Source organism: Drosophila subpulchrella, chromosome 2R, assembly GCF_014743375.2.
Source record: "Drosophila subpulchrella strain 33 F10 #4 breed RU33 chromosome 2R, RU_Dsub_v1.1 Primary Assembly, whole genome shotgun sequence".
In the NCBI taxonomy this organism is placed as follows: domain Eukaryota; kingdom Metazoa; phylum Arthropoda; class Insecta; order Diptera; family Drosophilidae; genus Drosophila; species Drosophila subpulchrella.
In genome coordinates, this window is record NC_050611.1 from 20,347,344 (window position 1) to 20,373,456 (window position 26,113).

The following is a 26,113-nucleotide window of genomic DNA, read 5'->3' on the forward strand; positions in this document are numbered from 1 at the left end:
GGGGGATACCAGAGCGAGAGAGACAGACACAGCCAGTCAGATGTCAAACATTCTTTTGACACTTTGTCATAGCATCTCTCGGTGACACTTGTCAGCAGTCGGATTCGCATTTCGGTGGAATGGATGCGCCGCAGTTGATTTATACTGCCTTGTATATAGATTTGGTCCTATATTCATATGTGTACCCGCTCGTATCTTAATAGCATTTACTTATGAGTCGCCTGGATTCAATTTTGCTTAAGCTCGATGAGACCTGGAAGATAACCATTCCTTAACTTTTCCGCCTGACGAACTATCTTTGGAGAATCTTTGTAGAATCTAACCAAAGAGTGTTTTGTTTCTTGCCTTACAATTTGTAGTGAAAGCAGAAACAATATTTTTGATAATATTTGTTGAAAAAGTTATGTAATTGAATCATTTTTCATATTTTCACTTTCCGATACCAAACAGTAAATTTTATCAAGTATTTACCATCTTCTAGAAATAAATTTAAAATAAGTTCCAAGCTAATTTTAAGATTTTAAAAACTTTATTTTATGAATGTGAAGTGGATGAACACATTTTATAATTTATATGAACACAATATTTTTGATTTATTTTAAGACATGTACGGTCTATAATTCGTATAGAACTATTAAGATCCGTAGATTACCACTTGGGACCTAATACCAGCCGACCGGGCAGAGGTAAATTGGATCGTGACCGTGGTGGCACCCACACCGCCGGCGGTAATTTGGGCAGTAGCACCTCGATTTCTCATCAGATCCGTGATTTTGATGTATGTTATGGTCTTAGCCGTTCCAGCTTGCGTTAGAGTGTACGTCCTCGTAGTAGTACCAATCAACTGTTTAGATCTTGTTATAGTCTCACTAGCGATGAGGGTATCAGTTGTAGCTTGTACTCCAAAAGTATAGTTGTTTCCTTCACTATTTCCGAAAGCCGCATCTATGAAGCAGATATGTGTGCCAACCAAGAGTAAAATCACGCCGAAGAGGTACATTTTTCGGAAGGTTGTTGTTCTTTGGTGAAGAGATGAAAGCTAACTGTTGGTTAAGACAATGCAGCGATTCGCTTTTATAGGGCTGCCTAGAGTGGTAAATTTCATAGGTTACAGATGACCTATATTGATAATGGAAAAGGTCGAGAAGTGTCTGTAGCACCTGGGCAAACATATCTTAAACGCGACACATTCTATCTTGTTACACGATGAAAATGAAATCACTATTGGGAAAAACAAGTTCCCGACTATCGGGTGCCCGCCCTCTTTCATCATTACAAATTTTGGGTGCCACAAATATTTGAATAAGAAGAGCATTCGGATGTGATTATATCGTGTTTTATTACCAATTAGAAGATATCAGTCAATTTAAAGAACGGGTTTCGATATTAAACAGGTTTCAATGCATTTGCTGAATCTCATTATCTATGGAGAAAGTGAAATTTTCTGTGAATTGTGTATCAGTTGATTTTTAGTTAGCCCGTCATGAAATAAAATGGAACCATTTGATCTCATCACTGATAAGTTCAGCATTCGCTTTTCTCAGAAAAGTTTTCTTTTGGATATTAATTTTTAAGGTTATTCTGTTATTCAAATGTATAACAGAGAATTGTAAAGTAATCAATAGATTATAGAGTAACTAACTGGACCCATTCTTCCTCTAAAGATTTTTATAAAGTGAATTACAAACATACAAATTAATCGAATGTTGTGTCATTAGATAAGTGTATTGCAACAGAAAATCATTTCCAAGAATCCATATCATATCCACTTTTTATGGCCAAACCTTATTAAAGAGCATGGTATCTTCAATAACTTGATTAAAAACAAGAAATTGCGCTTTAGTGGAGCTCCACGACTATGAGATATCAAAAAGTTTTGAGGTCTAGTATATGTATATCTCGACGTTCAAACAAATATACATCGTCATATGGGTTGACAAGACTCTTTGCAAGCAGTTTGTTAAGGTTGTTTCTTAAAAAGTCTTATCAACATCAAGTTCCCCACCTGTTTTTTAACTGTCAATAATAAAAAAATGTATGTGTTGTTTAATTTAGATTCGTAAGCCGATATATTTGTATTGTTTAATTTTAGTTTTTAGTGATTGAATAAAATAATTATATATACTATATAATATAAATATATATATAATTTTATATTATGCATTATTATATAATATTAATTTAGGGTAGAAACATTCACACTAAGCCTATTTCGTCTAAATCTTTAAACTGTACCACCTAAAATATGGTAATTAGGTCCTTAGCAACATTGGTTTTCCAGTGCAAAGGGGTTGGGGATTTTCCAAAGCTTGAACAAACCCAATTAGCGCCCCGAATTGAACGAACAGTTTTGCTATTTAACTAGCAAGTTGACGGCCATTTATCAGGGAATCTAATCTAATCCTTTTACTGGTCAAATAAATTAAAATGGAAAGCCTTTTTCGGCAGCCAGGCACCACTAAATTACACCAAAGATAATTAACCTGTAGGGGCTGCGGATTTTCCGAAGGGCGGGAAAGTTGGAGTCTCGATGGGGTTGTGCGGCACTTTATTAGGTCTTCGACCCAAAACGGCGGAAGCGAAAACGACGGAGGAGCATCATCACCCATGCCCAAGGACCAAGGACGAAGGACCCGAACCCCGAACCCAGAACCCAGAACCCAGGACCAAGGAGCGAAAGGAGCGAACTGAAATTACAAAATGGCGCAAATTATTGCGGCACAGACTCGACCTCGTTGGCTATTTCCGTCGGCAGGCATTTTTCCAAATGAAGTTTGCAAGTAATCATGAAAAAGGTAATTTAATAAAAGCAAAATCGAGCAACATAAAACTAATTTACGGCCTGAAATTGCCTGTGAAAAGCGAGTGAAAACACAGAAAAATGTTTGCCAAAGGAGGCTGGGGTCGCCGAGTCCTTTGAAGTTCAAGGTTAAGCACACTTTCCCCATCTTTCCCGGGCTTTCCACTGCGGTCCATCCGGCCGTAATAATGGACTTGTGAAAAGCAGCAAAGAGCAAGGATCGATTCAATAAAGGATAAGCCGTCGCATGCATAAGCTCCTTGAGTGGCTGAGTCCCCGACGAGCGACCCAGTGCCACATGTCCGGCAATTGCACAGCAGCAACATCGGGAGCAACGGCAGCAACATCAGCAGCAACAGCAACACCAGGAGCTACAGCAGCAACATCAAGACCCACAACAGCAGCAATGCCAAATAAGCGGCTCAAACGGGTCGCAAAAAAGAGCAGAAAAACTGACACTGTAGCAAAATGATTTCCTCAAATTTTTCCATAGTCCCACAACTGTTTTCCCTTCTCGGAAAATGTTTTTTGGGGGATCTCCATTTGTAATGTTGTTAAAATTATAGAAATGGTTTTAGTATTTATCCTATGCTAAGTGGAACATGATTATTTGTCAGTCCTCTGAATAATTTCATTTCAAATTTTAATACTATCATCATTATAGAAATTGAACTACACTATATATGCAGTAAACAGCAATTGTTAAGATAGTTGACTTCTAATGTTCATACAAAAAATGTAACTAATACAAACAGAATATAATACTATAATTGCTATTATTATTTAGATGATTTGAAAATGTAATGGTAGACAATATTTTTTTCCGTTGTTGATAGTGCTTTGTTTTTAAGCACTATACATTTTATACAAACATTCTTCTCTAATTATACCATATTATACCAGCAACTTAATCATAATCAGCACTTACTTTACATGTGCATTTTTAAAAACATTTTTTTAAAAGTGGTTTTGTACCCTACAAAACCCTTCATAGCCACACATACGACAAAACAATTTAAGAGGTTATTTATTCCACAGATTTTTGTGCCCCATCCGCTCCAATTTTCCACTTTGCTCATTTTTGCTGGCTTGCGTCCAAGCTCTGAAAATATTTGGCCACAAAATGTTACAAGGCCAAGAACTGCAGCAGAAAATATGGCTAAAAATGCTAGAGGACAACATGTTAAAGTTTAAGCAAATATGTTTGCCAGTGAGCAAAGTACACCCCCATTGGCCCTTGGCCCCCAAAAATATACCAAATTCACCCCCTCAATGCAGCATTTTACGAGCAGGCAAACATTTTTGGCTTCCTTGCTAGGATGCGAATCGAAATCAAAGCATTTAAGCAGGAATTTTTGTGTGTGTGTGTCCTTTTGCATTATTTAAAAGTTGCTTTAATGCCATTTTATGTTTCGGCACGCCAGCGAAAGTGGAGCAAACCATCTGGGAGCCACGAAGGCGGCGGGGAAAGTTTTCTGGCCTACGCAAATGAGACCCAATTCCGCAAGGAGTGCTGCCAAGGAGCAGGTTCGAGCAGTAGGTCACCACCAGAGGAGCCTTATATGCCTTATGTATTCCGAGGTTGGCAGAAAAACGTTTAAGGAGAGCTTAAGAATTACGTTTTTCTATGTGTCTAGCTTGGGCGGTAAGTACTTTGCTAATTATTGCAGGTTTTGGTATACTATTACTAACAACAAACAATTGTAGTGAATTCTGCACTGTCCTTAACCTAAATACTAAAAAATAATTATTGATTTCAAATTTCTTAAGACAAATTACAGAGAAATGAATATTTTACTTTTGAAATAGTTGGAATTGGGTTTATACAAAAATCCTTGTTAAAAATCATTGTTTTCTTTTCTTAATTTCTTAAGAAAAAGTATAGAGAAATGAATATATTATTTTTGAAATAGTTGGAATTGGGTTTATACAGAAATCCTTGTTAAAGAATCATTGTTTCCTAATTGGAAGTTCCTAAAATTACGGATATATATATACTTGTTGCTCGCAAGTAAATAACCAATAACCAAAGTATAACCAATCTTTAATCAATCTAATCAGCACATTGTTCCGGTTTTTCATATTTGTGCTTGGGAATTTTTCTGTTCCCTCATATTTTCCCTATTTGCTCGATGTTGGCGTTGCGGCTATCTGCTAAATTCCACATAAGCGTTACCCATTGGACCATATACCACATGCAAAAATAACAATCTGTTTCCACGGCTCTCGCAGCTGGTATTCCTTACCCTCTGACCATCGCCATGCAGCCACTGAACATAATCTAAAACAGAAATGTTAAAATCCATTTTAATTTCTATTATGCAAATTTGCTCAAGTGCCATGTGTCGGGTTGTCGGGGCGACGTCAGATTTTTAGCCCACTCCAGACCAGAAGTGGTCTGCCCCACTCGCAGCACAACCATTCGAGATGGAAGAGTGGTTCAGTCTAGTCGGGTTCGGGTTCGGTTCGCCTTGCCCCGAATGCATAATAACTTTATTACGGTGGGGATGGAAGATGGCATGGGGTCCAAGATGAGGGGTGCGAATCGAGGACTGGACTGGACACAGTCGACCTTTTATAACTTGAACCATTGGATGCTAAAAATGAGTTTGGTCATTGGGGACTGAAACCTCTAAGTGTAGGAAATATTGCATTTTCTGGATCTTTAAAATTTAATTGACCTATATTAACAGTTAGGAATGCTGTACAATAAAGTTAGTTAAAGTTATAATGTTATGATAAGAAGATAAACAGATGATTCCATTTGTATCTCTAATAATATCTAGAAAAGTCGACTGGACTGTCAAAAAAAAATACAGTCGACCTCTTATAACTCTAACTATCGTCTGCTAGAAATAGATTTGTTTCTTGGGAACTTGGGTCACACAATGGAAATTTATGAAAAAATATTATGTTTTTTGGATCTTTATTGATGATGATGACCTCTCCTTGATGATACCTATCGTTAATGGTTAACTTTAACATCTAGGTATGTATACTTGATAATAGGACCTTCGGATTTTTTGCGTCTATATCAAAAATATATATTATAATATTATTCCATTAATATATCTCTTAGCATAGAAAACAAAATAATACTCAATGATTTCGAATTAATACAATTAAGAACGTATATAATATAGATGCCCTACTGTAGACGGTGACCTGGAGCTCTAGCTCCCGTGGCATATGCGGCAAACTTTCCTGCTAAAATAATGTTGGTTGAAATATTTGAATGCAGAAATTTCATAGCTGCATCCTTTCATTTTTGACATGGCCAATTCAATTTGTGAAAATATGGCACAAAGGCGACCGACAAAACAAACCGGCGAACCCGACATACTGGCACATATATAGTGAGCCACATAAAGTGGATAGTTTTGAGGCCAGGGGAGGAGCCCAATTTAAACGCTTGCCGAGTGACACATGCTGGGAGACTGGGAGGTGGAGGGACTGGAGACTGGAGACAGGACACGGGACAGTTGGGAGCCGAGCTGGGAATCGGAGGAAATGGAGGACAGGAGATGGAGTTGCGACAGGAGCCACATGGCTGACGACAAAGCAAAGTGGGTCAAAAAGAGGAAAAATGCGAGGCATTTCTCGCGGGTGTCACACACACATATGCGCCACTCCTGCTCCTTCGCGCACATGTTAAACATCCCCGCGCCCTTGTCATGGCCTCCACCCACTTTGACCCACCACCCACTGCCACCCATCACCACCCCCTCGCCCGCGTCTCCCGCCACAAAGGCCCAGCGGTGTCAGCGGCGGCACTTTGACATTTTTGGAGCAATGTGCCCTGCGGCTTGAGCGGGATGAGGAGTGCTGACTAGGGGGGAGTGGGGAGGGGGGCGGATGCGAGGGGGGTGGATTGGGAGGGGGCGGTAGTGGGCGGAAGCCGAGGGCACGCCCTCTGCTCGGGTGAAAGCCAAATCATGTGCGGCAACAACAACAGCAAATGAACAAAAACAACGCAAATTCACTTTCAATCCAAAGTAACCAAGGTTTGGATACTCTTAAAAATAAGTTCTTTAAAAATAAAAAATATAATGTTTTCCTTAAGAGTAATAAATAATCGAGACGTGCATTACTGCCAATATGAACTGTCTTCATTGTAATATTTTTCTGACTTTATCTACTTAATCAAAATAGTTCAGATTTAAGAAAAGTGTAGAGTAAGAAAAAAATTAAATCCTTAAAAAACTTTTATTTGTCTATCCATTTTGTAGATTTCAAGATTTGAGTAAAACCACAATGAGTTGGAAAATAATAAAAAAGGTAAGTTAACCATGTAAGGAATTCCTTTTTTTCTAATAAGTAAAAACATTTCTGAAGCTTATTTAACTAATTTATACATTAATTATTACTTAAATTAATAAATTATTAAAAAAAATCAATGTATCGATTTAAGCAAAAACAATACAATAATTATTTTAAGGCAATTGAACTGATATACTTATTTTATTTTATTGAACTAATTATTATAAAGAAGGACCTAATCTCCTGACTATGTCTTCTTCTGAAGCATGCTTATAAAATTAACAATATATTATGAAATATAAGGGAACATAGGAATTATATTAATTATATGTAAACCTAAAAGTATAAAAAAAATGGTTAAATTATGTAGATATATGAATTGTTTAATTAAGTAAGTAGCTACCACTACACCCCCTATGTAAGTATTAGTTTTTTAAACTTTACTATCACCTTAAATAAATAAATAAATATTAATAGCCTTTAAATAAATAGTTTGTCAATATCCACGAGATAGGCAATATACCCTCCCAAACCCAGAGAACCCCAATGCAACATGCAAATAGAATAAATGGAGCAGGATCCGAGGAATGGGGAATACGAAATGTGGCGAATGGAGGGCGAATTTGGGAACGGGGGACGCCGGGGAATTAAAGGAACCACGACATTGATTTCGCATTTGGCATTCGTAGCCGCCGTTTGGAGACCGGAGTTCGGGGATTCCCCCGGGGAGCGGTGCGAATCAGTTTACGTATGTCAATGGCGTTCGTTTCCTTTTGTAATAAAATTTTATGAGCCGCCGTCGCCTCGGCATTGTCAATTTTTATTGTTATTGTTTCGGCAACATAAACTTGAAATCGATTAGAGGGAAAGGGCGGGGAAGGGAGTTCAAGGGGAACAGAACCACAAGTTTCCGCAAGTCAAAAGCTCAAGTGACAAAGTTTTATTTTGATTTATGGCCCGGAATCAGGAAAGCGCATAGAATTGCTCCAAGATCTTTGTTCTCCAGCCATTGCCGCCAAGAAATCAAAAGTCATCGTCAGTTGGCCAGATAAGTAAAAGCCAGAAAAAAAAGTAAAAAACGAACCGAAACCAAAAGCCAAAACTTGGCCAGCAGGCTGAACAAATAAATCACACAAATTAAACACAGAGTCCAATGCAATTTGACGTCGCAAGTTGCAAAGTTCTTCCGCCAGTACTGGGGGGGGGGGGGGGATTTTTTGGTGGTTTTCGGGTGGTTTTTGGGAGGTTTTTGGGTGGTTTTTTTTGCGGTGGTTCCGCAGAAATGAAGACGCAGCAGATTGCGCCCGCCGCTTTTATGATGCGGCCAGCAAAAGTTGGTTCTTAGTCCGGCTTATTTGCGCGTCGCCTTCATCCGGAGATTCTTTCCCCTCGGTTTTTTTCTTTTTTTTTATGCATTTCCCTTAATTGCATCAACTTGGAAATTGTTTGACCAGGGAATTGGCCAAATAAATTGTTGACAAAGAGGGTAAGCGATACGCTGCGGGGGATGAGTGGCTATATTAGCCTTTACACGTTGGATTAACCGTTTAAAGTTTGGTAAATAGCCCATTAAACATTATTAAAACATGAAGTTTCTTAAAAAGATGGGGCATATACACGATGCCGTCAAAGTGTATGAAAGGTAATGGTAATTTAAAAAATAAAACTAAATACACATTGTTATATTTTATACATTTTATTAGAATTTAAGTTCAGAGGCAGGTTTTACAAATTCAATTTGTTATTGAATATATTAAGTCATCGTTAAGAAATAGTATTTTGAAAAGAATTAATTCGCGCTATTATTAGATTATAATAAATATTATCATTATAACACAATTTAAAATGTATTGAATTTGAAAATCCTTTTTAAATAAACTATCTTAAAGTATCCGCCATAAGACCTTTGAAATCACTGCCTGAAAGTATGCGGTGAAAACTTTTATAATTAATTTCAGAGCCCCAGTGATTTTTAGGCACCTTCTATTAACCATCTTGGTGTACAATTCCTTGAGGTTATTTTTACCCACAAATAATGCTCTAATGTTATGTGCCCAAATCCCCAAGCATACTTCCCAATTCCACTGCCTGGCTAATCAGTTCGATTTATCAAATTCCCATTAACAATCGATAAATTCGAGTCCCCAATTTCCGCTATCTGCCAGCCAATGATTGTGGCACTCCAGCTCCGAAGTTTCCGATTCGAGACCCGGTCCCCAATAAGAAGATGATGAGATGGGGGATCAACGCATTCACACGTAAGTCGTTTGTAATTTAGTCGAGTTCATAATCATAATAATTATGGGTGTGTGCGAAGCGTGGGGTGAGGGTGATTCAGCTTATGGCAAAGTACTGTTCGGAGTTTTCCCGTTTCCGTTTCAGTTTCCTTTTATTTTCCTTTTTTTTGTGCTGATATTACTGAACGCGGGCTTTTTTCCTCGCATTTCCTGCATGTCCATAACATGCGCAAATAACATAATTCGTGGCATTAAAATCAATTTTCATCTTTCCCCAGACGCCGTCAATTGTAGCAGCTGCTTCCATCTGCTTTCCCCTGATTTCCTCGCAGTTTTCTCCGCTTGGATTCGCTTCCGTTCTATTTGCCATGAATTGGCCATGGCATTGTCGTGAAAATAATGCAAATAGTAATTTCTGGAATTGCCTTTTTGGCTGCCATAGTCAACTTCTGGAAATAGCCATTGCCGTAGTAGCCATCGCCAGAGATTTCTGGCGGCGAAGCCTCCTCTAATGACAATGGGCATCATTTTCATTCCCATTCCAAATTTATTCCGTCGTTGTCTGCGGTCTGCGAAATGGCGCCCAGCAACAATGTTCCCTAAAATTGTCGACCAGACAATATTTTCCACACAACAACAATCATAATGGACAGGCTGTGGGGAAAATTCAGGGAGTGGGTCCATATATTTAGCCAGGCACTTCAGTCTTAAAGTTTATACCAAAACAAGATACAATGGCTTCATGATTTCTAAATTAAATTCTTCTACAAAGTTTTAAATTTGTTAAAATATTTTACAAATTATAGGAAACCCAAAATAAATGTTTGTACTTGCGGGAACAGATTAAAGTCTTTATTTTTTGAATATTTGCTTAAAAATAATTAATATAACTACCTAAAAAAATTATACATTGCCTATAAATCATCTTATTTTTTGTTTTCCGCGATATTATTATAATACTATAATAATAAGCCTTGGGCTTTAAAATTACTAATGTAATGTATGCTGTGAAAAAACGATTTTTCAGTTCAAAATTTATTGTTGCATACTTTTAGACACTTTCATAAGTGATTTCAAAATAGCACTAATTTCTGTGGTAACCTACACAGATTTTAAGTTTTGGCCACTACAGTATTTTTCTCAAGACAATCAAGATGGACACTTTGCCAAGTGGGTGCACATCCAAGCACTTTAATCTGCAAGATCCATTTCCAAAAAATCCCTTATCTAGAGATTCAATTCCTTAAAGGCTTAACCGAAAGTGTCAAAGCCAGGAGGAGTGGCAGAGGGGGCGGAGGGACTTTCCTGAGAGGGTTCTCAAAGTGAAATAAACATTACAAAATAATATAAATGCGAAATATATATGGCAAGTAGGGCGTAGAGGGGCAGCGGGATACAGAATGTGTGAAAAATGAAGGGAAATGCCGCGACGCAGAGGCGGAAATGAAAAATGCACGAGTAAGAAGGAACGGAAATGCTACCAACGGCGATAAGAATGCTTAACAGCAGCAACTACAACAACCAGAACTTAAGGGAACAGAAGAAGCAGAAGCCGTAGAAGAAGTAAACCAACAATGAAGAAAAGAGTAATGCTTCAAGAGTGGTACAAAACATTGCGACTGAGAAGTGGATGGGGTTCTATGGGGGTAGCAACTGAAAAGAAATGAATTACGAGTCAAATATTGCATTAATGAAAAAGGGTTTTAAAATCAGGGATATATTTATGTAGGTAGGAATATTACACATTTTTATTTACAAAAGTAATGTTATGTTATCATTGCAACATCTTTTTCTTTAAAAACATTTAAAAAATTCATTTATTAATGCCGCAAACATCAATTCTGGTTTAAAACACATTAAAAGTGGTGTCAAAAAGTATGCTTTGATATATTTCAAGTACGCTAGTCCTAAATAAAGAGAATGACCTAGTTCTCATAGCATACTTTTAGACACCTCTTTAAGAATTTCTAAACTATTAGAATTTTCTGTGGTTCGCAGATACAATATACATATAAGTATTAAATTATCATGTAAATACAAATACATTTCACGCTTTAAGAGATTTTTATTTACCATCTCAACAGTTCTTGAGATATATAGATTACTTATTTCCCCTTGTTCTTATCCTTTCTAATTTCTCAATTGTAATGAAAATATAAGCCCTTCACGTCCTCTGAATTCATTGTTTTGTTTTCATGACTTCTCGACTCTCATCTTAGTTGCTCCACTTGTGACTCCATTGGCTCAGCTTCTGAGCATGTGTCATTCAATTGCAAGTTAAGCGGCAAATTGAGAGCCCCGAGGGCCATCTGACGTCGCCTGATTTGCGCTAATTGCGAGTGCAAGCGCCCGTGAATGCGTCCTCGAGTGGGGGAACTCAACTGCAGTCTACGGACCACTTGCACTTCCACCTTCGACAGCAACTCCACCCTCGCCTTTTAACCCACTCAAAACGGGAAGCAGAACGTGCCATTTGGCCAGATCATCAGGGCACGGTAGAAAAATATTACTTAATATAAATATAGCCTATATTTACAATCATATCTTTAAAAAGATTTCTCAAAGTATGCTACAATATAGTTTGAGTGCATAAGACCTTAGAAATTCCATATCCCATTTTTTACATCATACTTTTAGGCTCCGTTCTATAAAATAGTACATTTTACTGGTTTAATTGGTTTTCCCTTAATTTTTTTTAGTGTATGCCATTGGATTTCTCTTCATGTTTTAAATGTATTCCATGACTTTTGTTAACCATATAATTTGAGTTAGTATAATTACAATTTTTCTCTCTCTGTGCCAGCTTTTACTTTACTTTACTCCTCTTCAAGAAGTTCTTCCTGCAAGCGGAAATTTCAGGGTGCCAAATAAATTTCTACAGCGTGTCTGCTTGGCTTTTCACACCCTCCAACTTTTGGCTTTTTCGAAAAAAGGGGTATTCCCTGAGCGAAACAAAAGGCTCGAAGGAAAGATAAAAAAGAAAGGGACACCGGCGAGACACGAAATGAGTCATTAGGCAATAAGCAAAAAAATAAAGCAGTTAGGAAACAACAGTCAGAAATTTGCACACGCGCTATCAATTTGAGGCTCAAACAATGGGACATTTTACCCCTTCGACGGGCTATTTGTCTCCGCTTTTCCGCTTTCTTTTTATTGTTCTTTGGACGCGTGCCGGCAATCAAAAATAATAAACACCCCTAATTTTGAGGACTAGCAGGAAGAATTGATGGCGTTGATAAGCACAGTGTCCCCGTCAAAATGAACCCCACTCCCCAGCCCATCACAATGACATGCCCGCACTCCTCAGTTTCGGTCTCTCATTAAAATCAACACCCAGCTCCGCTGATGATATTTCAGACCTCGTCATCGTCGCAGCGTCATTAATATTTGGCGCTTAGGCAAATGCAGCCGCATGAATTGTGGCTAAATCCACCCCACTCTTTGCTCTCCACTCGCAGCATCCTGTTTTGGGTGGTTCGACCACCCCATGGTTATTATGCACTGGGAAAAATACCATCCTAAACCGGATGAACCATGAACCTGAACAATCCTTGTGAAAACACAAGTCCTATAATGATACGGACCGTTTTTCTATCCGCATGTTAAACTAAAAGTACGTTTTATAGATCTTATCCCTGCTTTTAGTTTAAAACTAAGTCGAGAAGGGGGCTCTAAAAATATCAATTACTATCTATTTTCTTAGATCCATATTTTAAATATTTTCCTAAGCTATTTAAATATACAACACGTAAATTTTAGATAACTCTTACCATGTTAAAAAATATAAGTTCTTACCTTTTTTCTCATTGAGGAATTTTTAAAGTATATGTGTATGGGATAATAGTATATGGGATAATAGACCCACCGTTATTATTATCGTGAAGTAAGAAAAAATCTCAAGGGGTTTAAAAATTCTTCAATTGTGGTAATAAAACTTAGTTCTATCGAATTCATAATATATTGTAGCATAAGACACCTTTTACTAATAAAAACTCTGCAGTTTTGATATTTATACTAAGATCTTACGAGTTCAGAAAATATGTTTTTGGTTTTTGAGTGATTTTAAATATCTGTGATTGAGTTACAAAGCATATATGCTTTATATATATCATACTTTTAGAGATATATCTCTTTTTGTTATGTGTGTTCCCGATTATCCCCATTAATTAGACCAAAATTTCTGTCAGTGCATACACAATGGCAGGATGACGCGTTGTTTTGTCCCATTTGCAGAGGGAGCAGGATCGGGAGAAGGAAAAGCAGCACATGCAAAAGCAAAAGCAGCAGCAGAAACAGGACCAAAAGCAGGAGCAGGAGCGACAGAGATTTGGATCTTTTGGTCTATTGTTTGCAGCATCGAAATAATGCCGTTTCATGCATATGCATTCACGACGGGCTATCAGGGGTGGGGCAAATCGGGGGTTCCTCGGATATAGAATAGGGAGAAGCACTGTGCAGACAATCAAATTTGATGTCAGAATGTGCCGGCGAATAAAAGCGGTCTGTTTAATATGCATATATGCATCACAGTCCCAGTTTCGGTTCCAGTTTTCATGTTATCCCGCTCTTCCCACTCTCTATAATAGCCCCAACCAAATTTTATACCCCATCCTCATCCTTTTCAGCCATGTATGTGTATGTATTTGCCAAAGCGCATCAAAATAATGAGCAGCCGCCCGTAAATATGCTTTAAAATTTTACGAGTTGTCATGGGGGATTAATGGGAGCCAAAAGGATATAGGGCTGGGGTTCCATTGTTCAGCAGAGTTGCCGCGAACGAAAATTGAAGCCAGATTAGCCTGATTGTGTACCAGTATCAAGTGGCGAAACGTAGTTCCGATTGGATATGAGAAATACACGGAAAATGCATATCAATATCCATATATATGAACCCTCCTATGAAATGTCTAAAAGTATGTTATGATATATTTAAAACCCAAATGTATTTTTGACAACATACTTTTAACCACCTTTTTGAAAGATTTTCAATTCCTAAGAATTCTTTGTAGATATTTCTTAAAGTAAACCTATCTGATATATAGAATTAAATTTGTGATATCGTTTTTAATTTCCATTAGTAAACATGTCCCAAATAAAATTATAGTTTTCCTCAGCTTAAGCATGGGATTGCATATATTTCAAATCCACAATAGTTTTATCTTTTTCCTTCTGTCTTAAAGTCAGGTGTAGAAAAGCGGTGTGGAGGTCTTCCTAGTCATGGTCTTGGACTTTGAAGCCTTTTCCTATTGGTTTTTCCCTTCGATGCGTGCTAAAAGTGTTTTTCTTTGGACGCTTTCTTTTTGCTCTATTCCAGGGTAAACAGAAACTTGCCAACAACAAAAACAACAACAGAAATCAACTATAAGAGGCACTTAAAAGAAACACATAGAAGAGCTGGAGAAAGTGACTTGAAAAAGGAGGAGAAAGTGGCTCGAGGAAAAAGGGAACTCGATGCCGTTTCCTCGGCTGGTTGCTTCTGTTTTTGTTGCCAATGTTGTGCCAAATGGGAGGTCGGGGGATTTGTTTTGCACTGCCAAGGTCAGAACCCACACAAAGTGGGGCCAATCAAGTGCTCGTTGAGGTGGTCAAGTGAATTATTGAGGCATGGGTTACATGACTTGGACGAGTCAAATTTGCATTAGCATCAAGTGGCTGACACTCTCAATATTTATAGAGGTGTCGAGCGATTCCATTTCGATGATTGCTTATCGATTTAATGGAAATTAGCTATCACAATAATTAGCCACTCAAGTGTATAAAATGGGGAAATGTATTGGATTTGAAGAATATATACAACAAGTAAATAAATTCATTACTACAAAATGATTTAAAAATTAGATAAATTGCAAAAATTAATCATTTGAACATGTAAATCATTTTTAAAGATCCTGCAGATCCTCAAAATGCTTACAAATGCTTTTACGCACTCCAAAGATTGCAAAACACACACTTACTAATAATGCCACTAAAATGCTGCTTGCGCCAGATGGCGCCACACAAATTTAACTTCTACAAGGGAAATTTCCGTTGCAAGTGCAGCAATAAAATATTTGCAATTTAATTAAACGAAATTAAACAATCCAGCCAGCATTTGTGCAAACATGTGTGGCAATTGTGCTTGCCTCGTAATCTAAATTTGTAAGTTGCCATCTCTTTGCCCTCCCTGCCCCCCTGTACCCCTTTTTCACCGCCTCTGGCCTGGGCTGTCCGTCCGTCTCTCTCTTGGCCGGACAAGGGGAAGTTTTCGGGCTGCTGGTCCTGTTTCCACTTTTGTGGCAACTTTCTTGAATGTCTCACAGCCTGGAGGCGCCAGCAAGAAATAGTTTTCACGTTCTATTTCTTTCCGCCCAGAATTCAAACAAAAGTGCCAGGGCTGCGGGGTAGGAAGCAATAAATGTAAAGCAAAGTAAGAAAAGTTTTTACTCTGATTATGATAAGGGCGTCGGGGTGCGGCTGGAGTACTCGCATTTGGTCAGCAAATCGATTCGATTCGGATTGTGAATATGCAACAGACCCCGCACAATCAAAACATGCTAGCCAGTGCAGAAATATTTGCATAAATATTTGCACACGCAACCACCGAACCGACCGGCCAAAGTCAATAAAGAGGATTTTCACATTGGCCAAAAGTTTTTAATGAATTTATTTTCCCTTGGCGGCATTAAAACAACGAACAATGAACACCTCCCACCTCCGACCTGCCTTAATTTACGACATCAACAAAATGTAATACACAAGTTAGACAATAAAAAGCATCGACATCTCCCATCGAAAGGCAAACAAACCAGCTGCACAGCACGGAAAATGGAAAATGGAAAATCGGAAAGCCGAGGAACAATGAAGCTGCAAAGCTTACAAGGGGGAAAAAATGCACTAATTGAAATATATTTCCCAGTCACGGACTTAATTTCAAAGAAAACTTGGCAGGTGAAAAGGTCAGTGCTGTGAAAAGGTTTCCAAGTTCATTGTGGGCTTTAAACTGCATTCTAAAATGATGTATTCAAGAAGTTATGAAAGGAGCTCTTCGCAGGGAAAATTAGTAATAAAAGGAGATTTTTTTAAATATCGAAAGCTTATCATAGTTGAAAACATAAAAAAAACTGTTTATAAAAGAAATAAAATAAGGAGTTTTTAAATAACACTTAGTAGCACTTATTGCTTTAGTACTACAATTTCAAGTTGTTAGAATGGTCTTAAAACTTGCACTTTGTTCTAGCCCTTAAAATTGGTAAATTTAAATGTTCAAGAAAGGAATTCGAGAACTAAAAATAATTTTATATCAAGATTTAGTTACCGAAGAAATATTACTCATACGTGACGTATGGTTTTGATAAAAGGCAACAGTACGTATGAGTGATACTATATGTAGCCAATGCGTAGACCTTTAAACGTTGTTTATTTATTAATTTTGATATGCTCTAAATAAGGACCTAAAAAAGTCGATACAATTGTGTCCTGTAGATGCCCCAAAAAGTATGCAACAATATATTCCACTTGCTTAATTTAACTACTTAAAGTTTAAATTAATTTTATTTAAATTTTAAACTAATAATAGGTTATCATATCTATTATTTTCTTTTTTTTTCTTCTTTCAAAATCCTTTAAATATATAATATGTTTGCTAGAAGCACTCATCACTTAATAATTCCCTTTGATACAATTGACAGCCGTTTATAAAGCAATTTGTGAAGCAAAAGAAAACCTTGCAACACAATGGTAATCACGTTTTCAACTCCTTGGGAGTAGCAATTGACCCGATTGCCGGCCATGCGGCATAATCGACAATCGTTGCCAGGAATTGATAATCTAAACACTCCAATTGAATTGCAATTGCAGCTACACACAAATAATTTGTCTCACTTAAATGGGGTAGATGGGGCATAAGCTTGTCGTATTCAATTAGGGGTAATTAGACCATTTTCCATTTTCCAATGGACAGCGAGTGGAGGAGTGTGCCACGTGAACAGCAATCCAAGTCCATGTATGTGTGTATCTATGGACTCGCACAACCACTGGACAGATAGACAACGATAGATACACCCGCACACAGGAGCAATCTGCGAGGCACGCATCGAGAAATTCAATTTTAATGCGGCTATTACATAATTTGATCCCTGCCCTGCCAGACACTGAATGCATATTAATTAACGTTCAGAATTTGATTGTGTGCCAAACTGCAACGGCAGCTGAAGGATCCCCGAACTGCAGCCAAGGCGTATTCCGGCTGAAATCCAGAATTATCCCCAGGCATTCTGCACTCAAAAGAGCCAACCAGGCATAAAACTTTCCCCTGAAATTACTTACACACTAGCCTCGAGGTGGGGCAATAAAAAAATACATCAATTTTAAATTGGGGGAATATAACTTTTTAAGCTCTCAAGAGCATAAAGGAAATGTTTAGTGGTATCAATGAATCAATATTAACATTCTTTAACCAGCAAGGTACAAGTTTTTAATGTGACATTTTAAAGATATCAATTATATATATATACTAGAAATAATAAATATAAGAAATAGCAAAAACGCTGAACCTTTTATTGAAGAAATTTAAGAAAGGAAAAATTTGGAACATATTATTTTGGATAGCACAATCTGTATATAATTTTTAAAGGACACTTCAGTCGCGCAATTAATTTGACATTTCCGCCGTATTCTCTTTTGCTGGCGTCGCGTTCAGATTCAATTAATTTGTGACAAATAAATAAGCAAAAAGTAGCGCTAAAATGCCGATGTCCAGCGTAAATATTTAACATGAAATAATCCGGCATCGCAGACCGTGTGTGTCGAAAAACATTTGCACATCAACTGGACCAAATTGTTCTGCTCTGTTTCTGCTCTGTTCTACACGCACGTCAAGCTGGCATCACATTTAATTAATTTAATAACCGCTTTTAACAAGCATTAATAGCGTTAATTTTTCTGACAGGGCCACTTTTCATTTGCATTTGCATTTATGCATGCATTTTCCGGCAATTTTTAACGCGGCATATAACGATGCATACTATTACTATGTTTATGCTAAGGGTTTCATGATTTCTTAAAAGCGTGAAATAAAATTTGCTCCTGTTTATGCGACACCGCCGAATTCATGCATTCTATCAATCTCAGCTGACAGAGGTGCCGGACCGGTGGAAAAAGGTGTTAGCGATTATTAAACCGATTATTTTTTCTCGATTCGCATGAAATAATCTTGCTAATATTAAAGATAAAGTATGTGCAAGCCAATATAACATCTTTTTACCGTCAAAATAAAAGATGAAAACTAGTTTCCATTGGCACTAAATGAACAAATAATTTGTTAAATGTAAGGTGTATTTATGTATTTATATCGATGTGGCAACTCCGATAATTATATAGAGTTGCCGGAGTTTAATTGTCACCAATTCACGCTTTGAGATTGAATTCATAGTCAACTTTCGTGTGTTGCCGAATTCACGAAATGGCGTTTATGCACACTCGAACCGGCTGAAATCGCGAAATGAAAGCGTGAATTCGGCATCGCATAAACACAGTATATATAAGATGTATGTGCATACGCATTTCCTTTGTGGTCTCAATTATGGGTCATCAATTGATTGATTCAGCGCGATATTTACTTGAACGAACTTTACTTCCGAATGATTGTCAAGGGAATTTTTTAAATGACTTTATGTAGTTTTTAATATAAACATTGCCTGTGGTAAAAATAAAAGGGAAGGTATTTATTTCGGGAGGCTAGCATTATCTTGGGATCCATTTCTCAATGTCATGTTAATTTTTTAGTGGTTATATATAGATATTTAACATGAACCTAAATTGCTTGGCAAGACAAATTCTCAATGTGATGTTTATTGAAAAGCAAAACCTAATTAATAGAAATAAACAAAACTAATGTTTTCCGAAACAACATTTTAAGCTAACATGACATTGATAAATCGGCCTTTTTAATGAAATGTTAATTTAATTGATTTAGATTTTGCCAGAAATTCATCTAGGACAACATGAGCAGCATGTCAAAATGACATGTCCTTCTAAACTTCCTCCTCAGCTCAAAATATTTTCTATTAATTGTATTAATTTGATGGCTAAGCTTTCAATCGAATTAGATTTCATCGTCTCCAGGCGATTGTCAGCTGTAATCCTGCCAAATATTCCTAATTGCCTCTTGATGCAGTCAACAAAGAAAACAAATCTGTGATTCTTGGTAACTGCAAGTTTAAGTGGCTGCGATACAAGATTGCATAGGCCATCAAATTGGTTGCAATTGGCAGTTACTTTCGCCTGATTGACGCCCTAAGTCTCACTTTTGCACTGCTATCCATTAACCCCCTGGCACATCAATTACAACCGATTAATTTGTCTAATTGACAGCCAGCTTGTGAATCCCAGGATCCGCTGGAATCCCATTCAGATGACAAACAAAGGGGATAACTAAATGCCGGGCCGCCATTTCCATGTTCTTTCCACATGTCATCGTCATCATCGGTGGGTATATGGCATTTGGCAGTGAGGAATACATATTTTGACGTACCCGTGTAAACGTCAAATGCCAGAAAGGACCAAGCCAAGCAGCTCCGCCAAAACAAAGGAGCTGCTGGATGGATAGTGTCGGTGTGTGTCCCGTTTCCCGTGTCCCGTGTCAGGCAATCCACAATCCACGTCCACCAGTCAAAGTCCTGACAGGACCCGTTTCTGACAGCCGGCCTCCTTGAGTCCCACTCCCTGACCCCTGACCCCACCCAACTCAGATTCCTTATTCCTTTCAATGCCGGCTCCAAGATTTCATCGCCATCGCCTTAATTAATGCCGAGAGCATGGAACCTGACAGCTCGCCGAATCTTGGCCAGAATTAGTGGACACAGGTGTCTACCCCTGAAAATCCTTCAAACTATTTCAGGATACGTGTGCTTAAAAATAGTAAGGTTTCAAGTAAGGAAAGTAAGTGGAAGAAAGTTCTTGAAAAACTTTATGTATCTAATATAATTTCTATCTAATATTTTTTTAGAGTTGATCAACCAACTTAATGGCTAACTTGAAACATATCAGAAATGGGAAAATTTAATAATTTAACAACAATAACTGAGACAGGAATTAAATTAAATCATTTGCATTTAAATTGGGAATTTATAAATAGTACAATTTTTATAAACGTTTTCCAATAGCTTTAATAAAATCACTGGAACAGTCTTTCTGCCATTTCTGATTTATTTTTCCCAGATGAAGTGCTTTTTGTAGAGCTTCTTCGAAGGGCTTGATACCTTTTAACTGCACCTTAAGTTGTTCCAATTCTTCCGCACTTCGAAGATTTCCAGCCAAACTAAGCAAGAGTCCTGTAAGCTCTTTCTTTTTGAATTTTTCACTAAAGAAAGGATTATTAAGGTAAGTTTCGTAATATGATATATGATAAACTTACCCCAAAATCTTGGCATGACTTAGGATATAGTTCCCTGTGGGACTAACCAAATGTCCCCTACTCAAAGCTGTTTTTACTGCCAGCATGCAACAATCGCTTAAAGGTTTCTCATCGGAATTTATAGTAAAGTTCAGAAACTGCTCGAAATTCGTATAGTTTCGACTGCAACCGAGAGACGATGCCAATATCCTTCTTTGAGATTCATTCGTAGTGTTCTGGAAATGTCCGTATACGTCCTCGAATTCCGAATCGCCTCCTTCTTCCAAAAAAGAACAGTAGGCAACCTGTTGGAAATTGGAGGGCAGTTCCAGATTGTCACCATTTCGATGGGATATAGTCAGGATCTTGGCCTGATTGGTGCAATCATCTACGTGGTAACGACAGGCCTGAGAATACACAAAATCAGCAAATGGAATATCCTTGATGGCAGTGTTTGATCCTGTTATTCCGGATAGCTTTGGAAAGCTCTTATACAAGGTCAATATTAACTTTTGCATGTAGATCTAAGTACATAAATAATAATTAATTATGGTAAACAAAACTTTAAATAAACTCACCTTAAATTGCTTTGCATCCTTATCATCCAATAAAGGTCCCAGTTTATTTAAGATATTTACAGCCCTCTGCCAGGGTCCAAGTTCCCGCTCTTTTTCCAGATATCTCAAAAGATCAAAGGCTATATCATATGTCTGTATTTGCACTGCAGCCAATGCCAAGAGATCATCTAGCAGTTGAGCTCTGTTTAATCTATGAATACCACCAAAGTTGGGATCATTCAATAGGCTTTTTATTATCAAGCGCCAGTTTTTTTCATCATAGTTAACCCTAAAAATGGTGCTAACTTGAGGATTGAGGATGATCCATTCATCGGAGGATGGGGTTTCCAGCAACTGCAGTTCTTGTGTGGCCAAAGGGCACTCCAACCAAAACTTTGGGATAGTTTGATCAAAGTCGGGTAGATTTTGTCTTATAAAACTCAAGGGTACCCACCAGCAGGATGAATCACTGCCGATTTCCTGACCTTTGAAAAATCTTGTTTGCTTGATGGTTAAACTACCCGTCTCGAAGTTGCGGTTAAGGGTAACCAACGGATATCCACCCTGCAGGGTCCAAGAATCCATGGCCCTACTCAGACTAAAGTCCAAGGGAATTACTTCCTTTTGCAGGGCAGCCTCTTCAAGGGAGTTCCAGAGATCCCCTTGATCCACATTTCTCAAGTAGTATCTGCTCAAATAAGAACGAATTCCCTGGAAAAATGCCTCCTCTCCAAGCAGCTTATGCAACATGCGCATGGTCAACGATCCCTTTTGGTAAACATATTCCGTAAATTGTCCGAGAATCTCTGAAGGATCTTTAACATCCTTTGAAATAGCGGGTACGCTACCATTCGAGTCCTTGTCAAAAAAGTTTGCCAAATCCATATCTATAAATCGTTCACCTCTTGTTAGTTCAGGTTGTAAGGCATCCAATGCCAAATAGCCAAAATAGGTGGACGGACCCTCTTTTAGCCAAAGATCATTCCACCATTTCATGGTAACCAGATTTCCAAACCACTGATGGGCATATTCATGTGCAACAGTAGAGCTCGTTCGATCCTTCTGCTGCTGGAGATTATATCCCATGTTTTGGGGTAATCTCTCTTCGTTGTAGGTGACCAGACCCCAGTTCTCCATCGCCGTAAATCTGTGAGTGGGCACCGTAAGCTGGTCAATTTTTACCAGGGGGAAATCCATTTGAAATAGATTCTCATAGAATGTTAACAGTTTGGGAGCTATCTCCAAGGAAATCATTTCCTGGTCCAATAACTTTGGCTCCATCCAGTTGCGAAAGATCACTCTGTTGTGGGTCGTACTTTCTTGGGTGGCTGCGTTTTTCAGATCATGTACAGCATAGGCTACTAAATAAGTCGAGGTCTTCAGAAGCGGCTCGTGATCGCACCAAACATAGTTTTCCAGACTTTCACTGAAGGAATAATGTGTAAAAGTTTATATTGACTTTGTGAAATTTCTTTTTTTAAAACAAGTAGATAGGGACAGTAAGAATTCTCTTTATCTCATTGTACAGAGGGAGTATATACTTACTGATCTTGACATGCAAGAATGGGTGTACCGCTAAGACCCGTATAATTTTTGTGATAACCCAGAGTTACATTAAAGGTAGATTTCCAGGAGGGTTCATCAAAGCAGGGAAAGGCCTGCCTGGCAAATGTGGGTGAAAATTGGGTGACTGCAAGATGACTAAAACAAACGTGTTATATACATAGCCCATGAAATATTAATCTTTAAACTTACTGAACTTTTTTGGTAATCGCATCCGTGTAGTTACTTTTGTAGTAGCCACTTTGGGAATCATTTAACCTGGCTTCAAAGTACATTTCCAACTGATAGATCTTACTTTTCTCCAATTCACGACTTAAATGCAGGGTATAGAAATTATACACCTCATTTGTTTCAATGCTAGTAACGCTGATTTTTTCATGATCAGACCTAACTAACGTACGATCCTCATCTATCTTTAACTTTGCGGAGTGTAAAGTTATATTTTTGGTCGACTCCCTTGCTAGAATGTCTACTTTTACAGAGCCCTCAAATCTTTGATCTGTACTATTTAAATGGGTAAGCACTCGCAAATTGTAGTGTAGAGGTTCCAGTGCATTAGGCAAGCGATAATGATCGTACGTAGCCCATGTAGAAGGAATTACCAGGATCAAGAGGACCAATAAATATTTGTTGAGCTGCGACATGCTGTAAAAGAAAAATGGGAATTTACTGATCAGTAATGTCGTTTTTTAAAAGGTTTTACAAAATGCTAGGCCTGAAGTAAGAATGGTTTATCAACTAATCAATCGGTACATGATTGATAATGATAATGCACCTTATATATAAGGAAAATATATACCCATGCACCTTAACCACTGCTTTCTAATATCATTTTACAGAAACCAATTGAACTGTATATATACCAATTTATACGTGACATATATATATATTTATATAATATATATAGTTGCTCTGATATAAGATATTCCAGCGTAGAAGAGTATAAGATCGTATATAAAGTTATAAAACTTTTAGCAATGGAATACAAATTTCGTAATACGAATAATTCAGAGTAAAACTGTAGGTAGGCTTTGACTCACTCTTCATCAGTTTATTTATATTTAATTCTTTGGTTAGTCTTTTTTGTTTGGAATATGTTTTTGAGGTTTATGCGTGGTTCGAGCACCTCCAAAATTATGTGTTTAGCGCGGGGTGGTGGCTATGGCTACACTCCAACCACTTGCCAATCGCTCCACCCCGCAGCACTGCAACTTCACCGCGGGGTGTGCCACATGTCCAGGAGACGCCTCCGTTGGAAGCTCGGGATGATGCAGTTGCTCAGCGGACTGAGGCACCGTTACTGCCTGTGGCGCCTCCGCCGCCTGCTGGGCGTGGCCTTCGACGAGGGCGGATTCCAGGAGGGCACCCGCCAGGCGGCGGCCACCATGATCGAGGCAGTGCGTCAGGCGGATTGGCCCTGCATCCGAAGCTGCTGCACGGAGCGCGGATCGGCGGATATATACGGGTTGTCCCAGGTGCGCAGTTCCTACGGCAGCTTGGTGCGCTTCCAGAGGGAGCACCTGAGACATGCCCTTCCGGTGAGAGTGGTTCGTCGGTGGATCGACGGACGCTGCTATGTCCTGGTGGACATGCTCTTCGTCGGCCTGCGGAATCTGCTGGATCTTGGTAGTGCCGAGGAGAAGCAGCAAATGATCCAGCGGATTCAGGGCGTCCTGGCAGATTCGCAGATCGAAGAACAGTTCGATCCGAACAATTGCCGACTAGCTATAGCCGAACTGGTGCTCACCTTCTGCAAAGAACTGGGGGAATCCTCCAGAGTGGATCCTCCAGATTCGGAATCGGAATCGGATTTAGTTCAAGATATGGCAAGTGAAGAGCAGGAGAATGGCTGGCTAGTGGACTCCTACAAAGTGCACCGCTTCAAGCTGGTTAGCTTCAGTCCAAAAACACTCAACTTTCGCGTTATAGAATTTATGAAACCGGTTCAGCAAAAGTAACCCGAATTGTCTGTGTTCATAAGGTGTTTATATTGAGGCACTCTAAGCAACTGCAGTCACGTGCCAATCAATGCTGGTTCAACGATCGCCAAAACCGAATAAGCATTATTTTTAACCGACTGCGAACATTACGCGACTCAGGTCTGAAGAGAACTGATCGGTCTGGAGGGCAACCTGATATATTTAAAGCCTGACTTCGAGAGGTGTGTTGTGTGTCAGCTTTCACTGTAATTTTAGTAAAGTTTTTTCTACGTGCACTCTTTTATTTTGGATAATGAATTATTGGGAAATTATATTAAATTATTTTATAAACAAATTAAATGGGTTTTAAAATTATATAGGATTTAGGTGTCTCTACTTTATATCATAGTTTAATATTTAATATAATAGTTTTCCATAGTTGATACATTATGAACTAAAGCAATTCAGTTTTGACGCATTATTTTTGCTTTAAAACAGCACCCCTAAAAAAGAATGAAGGTCTTTTCGTAGTTAGTAGCGAAAATATATAGAGCTATTTATTTATATTTTAACAAATTAAAGATAGTATATAATACTAAAATTAATATTCGAAAACGGAGGGGCGTTGGAAGGTCAAGTCCTTCGGCCCGCATATTTAGAGCTAATAATGCTAACACGTCAAGCGAAAAAGTGTGTTCCAAAAAACCCTAAAGCAGTAAGTAAAAAAGCCTTAACTCAGTACACTTCTGGTCAGTACTGGGTATCAACTGGATTTTATTAATCCTTGTATCTGATAATTAAAACTGGAACTCAAGCCGGAAAGGAGAACAAAACAGTCGCCTTTTAATTTGAGCCGGAGAGTAAGAATAATTTGTCAAGCTGCTCCGGCTCTTAACCCATGTTCGCACACTTACACTCCAGATGCTGCTGGCTGTAAGAGTGAACTATTTGTGTCCGGAGCCCAAGGATGTGAAATGGTAGGGGGGAACTACGGGGAGCAGAAGGAAAATCACGGCGTGTCGCTTTCGAATGGAACATAAAAAATTGAGGGCTTAATTAAAAAGCAAAAATGTGCTGCGATTTTCCGCTTTTTTAACGCCAACAGCAGCAACTTCGGCAGCCATGGCCCCAAACCCGTATCCTTAACCCCCCTCCCCCAAAAAAAAAAAGGAAAAACGGAACACATTTTCCAGGGCCAGGGACCAAAAAGAAGGGAAGAGCAGCAAAAACTACTTGCTGGCGACTTTTTATGTGCCCCATGTTCCTTGGAACACCAAGGAAAACCAAGTTCCATTTGAAATTTCCGGGCCTCATGTGTCTTTTTATTTCGTCTCCTTTTCTCCTGCCCCGTGTTGGGCGCCTTTCCTTCACTTACAAATTAAGCTTTTCCATTGCCTTTCTTTTTT

General features: G+C 38.4%; 3 protein-coding genes across 3 annotated transcripts; 1 reads left to right on the plus strand and 2 right to left on the minus strand.

Moving 5' to 3' along the window:
- Positions 1 to 518: 518 nt before the first annotated feature.
- Positions 519 to 1,033, minus strand: LOC119551122. Its single transcript, XM_037860306.1, has one exon. It carries the CDS (start codon positions 998 to 1,000, stop codon positions 635 to 637), a length of 366 nt encoding a protein of 121 aa, XP_037716234.1. The 5' UTR covers positions 1,001 to 1,033; the 3' UTR covers positions 519 to 634.
- A 19,385-nt stretch (positions 1,034 to 20,418) lies between these two features.
- On the minus strand, positions 20,419 to 23,432 carry LOC119551433 (aminopeptidase N). The gene is made up of 5 exons (XM_037860775.1): positions 22,981 to 23,432; positions 22,771 to 22,926; positions 21,247 to 22,651; positions 20,690 to 21,192; positions 20,419 to 20,635 (listed from the first exon to the last, which is right to left on the minus strand). The coding sequence occupies exons 1-5, from the start codon at positions 23,430 to 23,432 to the stop codon at positions 20,419 to 20,421; spliced, it is 2,733 nt and encodes a 910-aa protein (XP_037716703.1).
- A 389-nt stretch (positions 23,433 to 23,821) lies between these two features.
- LOC119550813 lies at positions 23,822 to 24,997 on the plus strand. The gene has a single exon (XM_037859754.1). It carries the CDS (start codon positions 23,883 to 23,885, stop codon positions 24,744 to 24,746), a length of 864 nt encoding a protein of 287 aa, XP_037715682.1. The 5' UTR covers positions 23,822 to 23,882; the 3' UTR covers positions 24,747 to 24,997.
- The last annotated feature ends 1,116 nt before the right edge of the window (positions 24,998 to 26,113 follow it).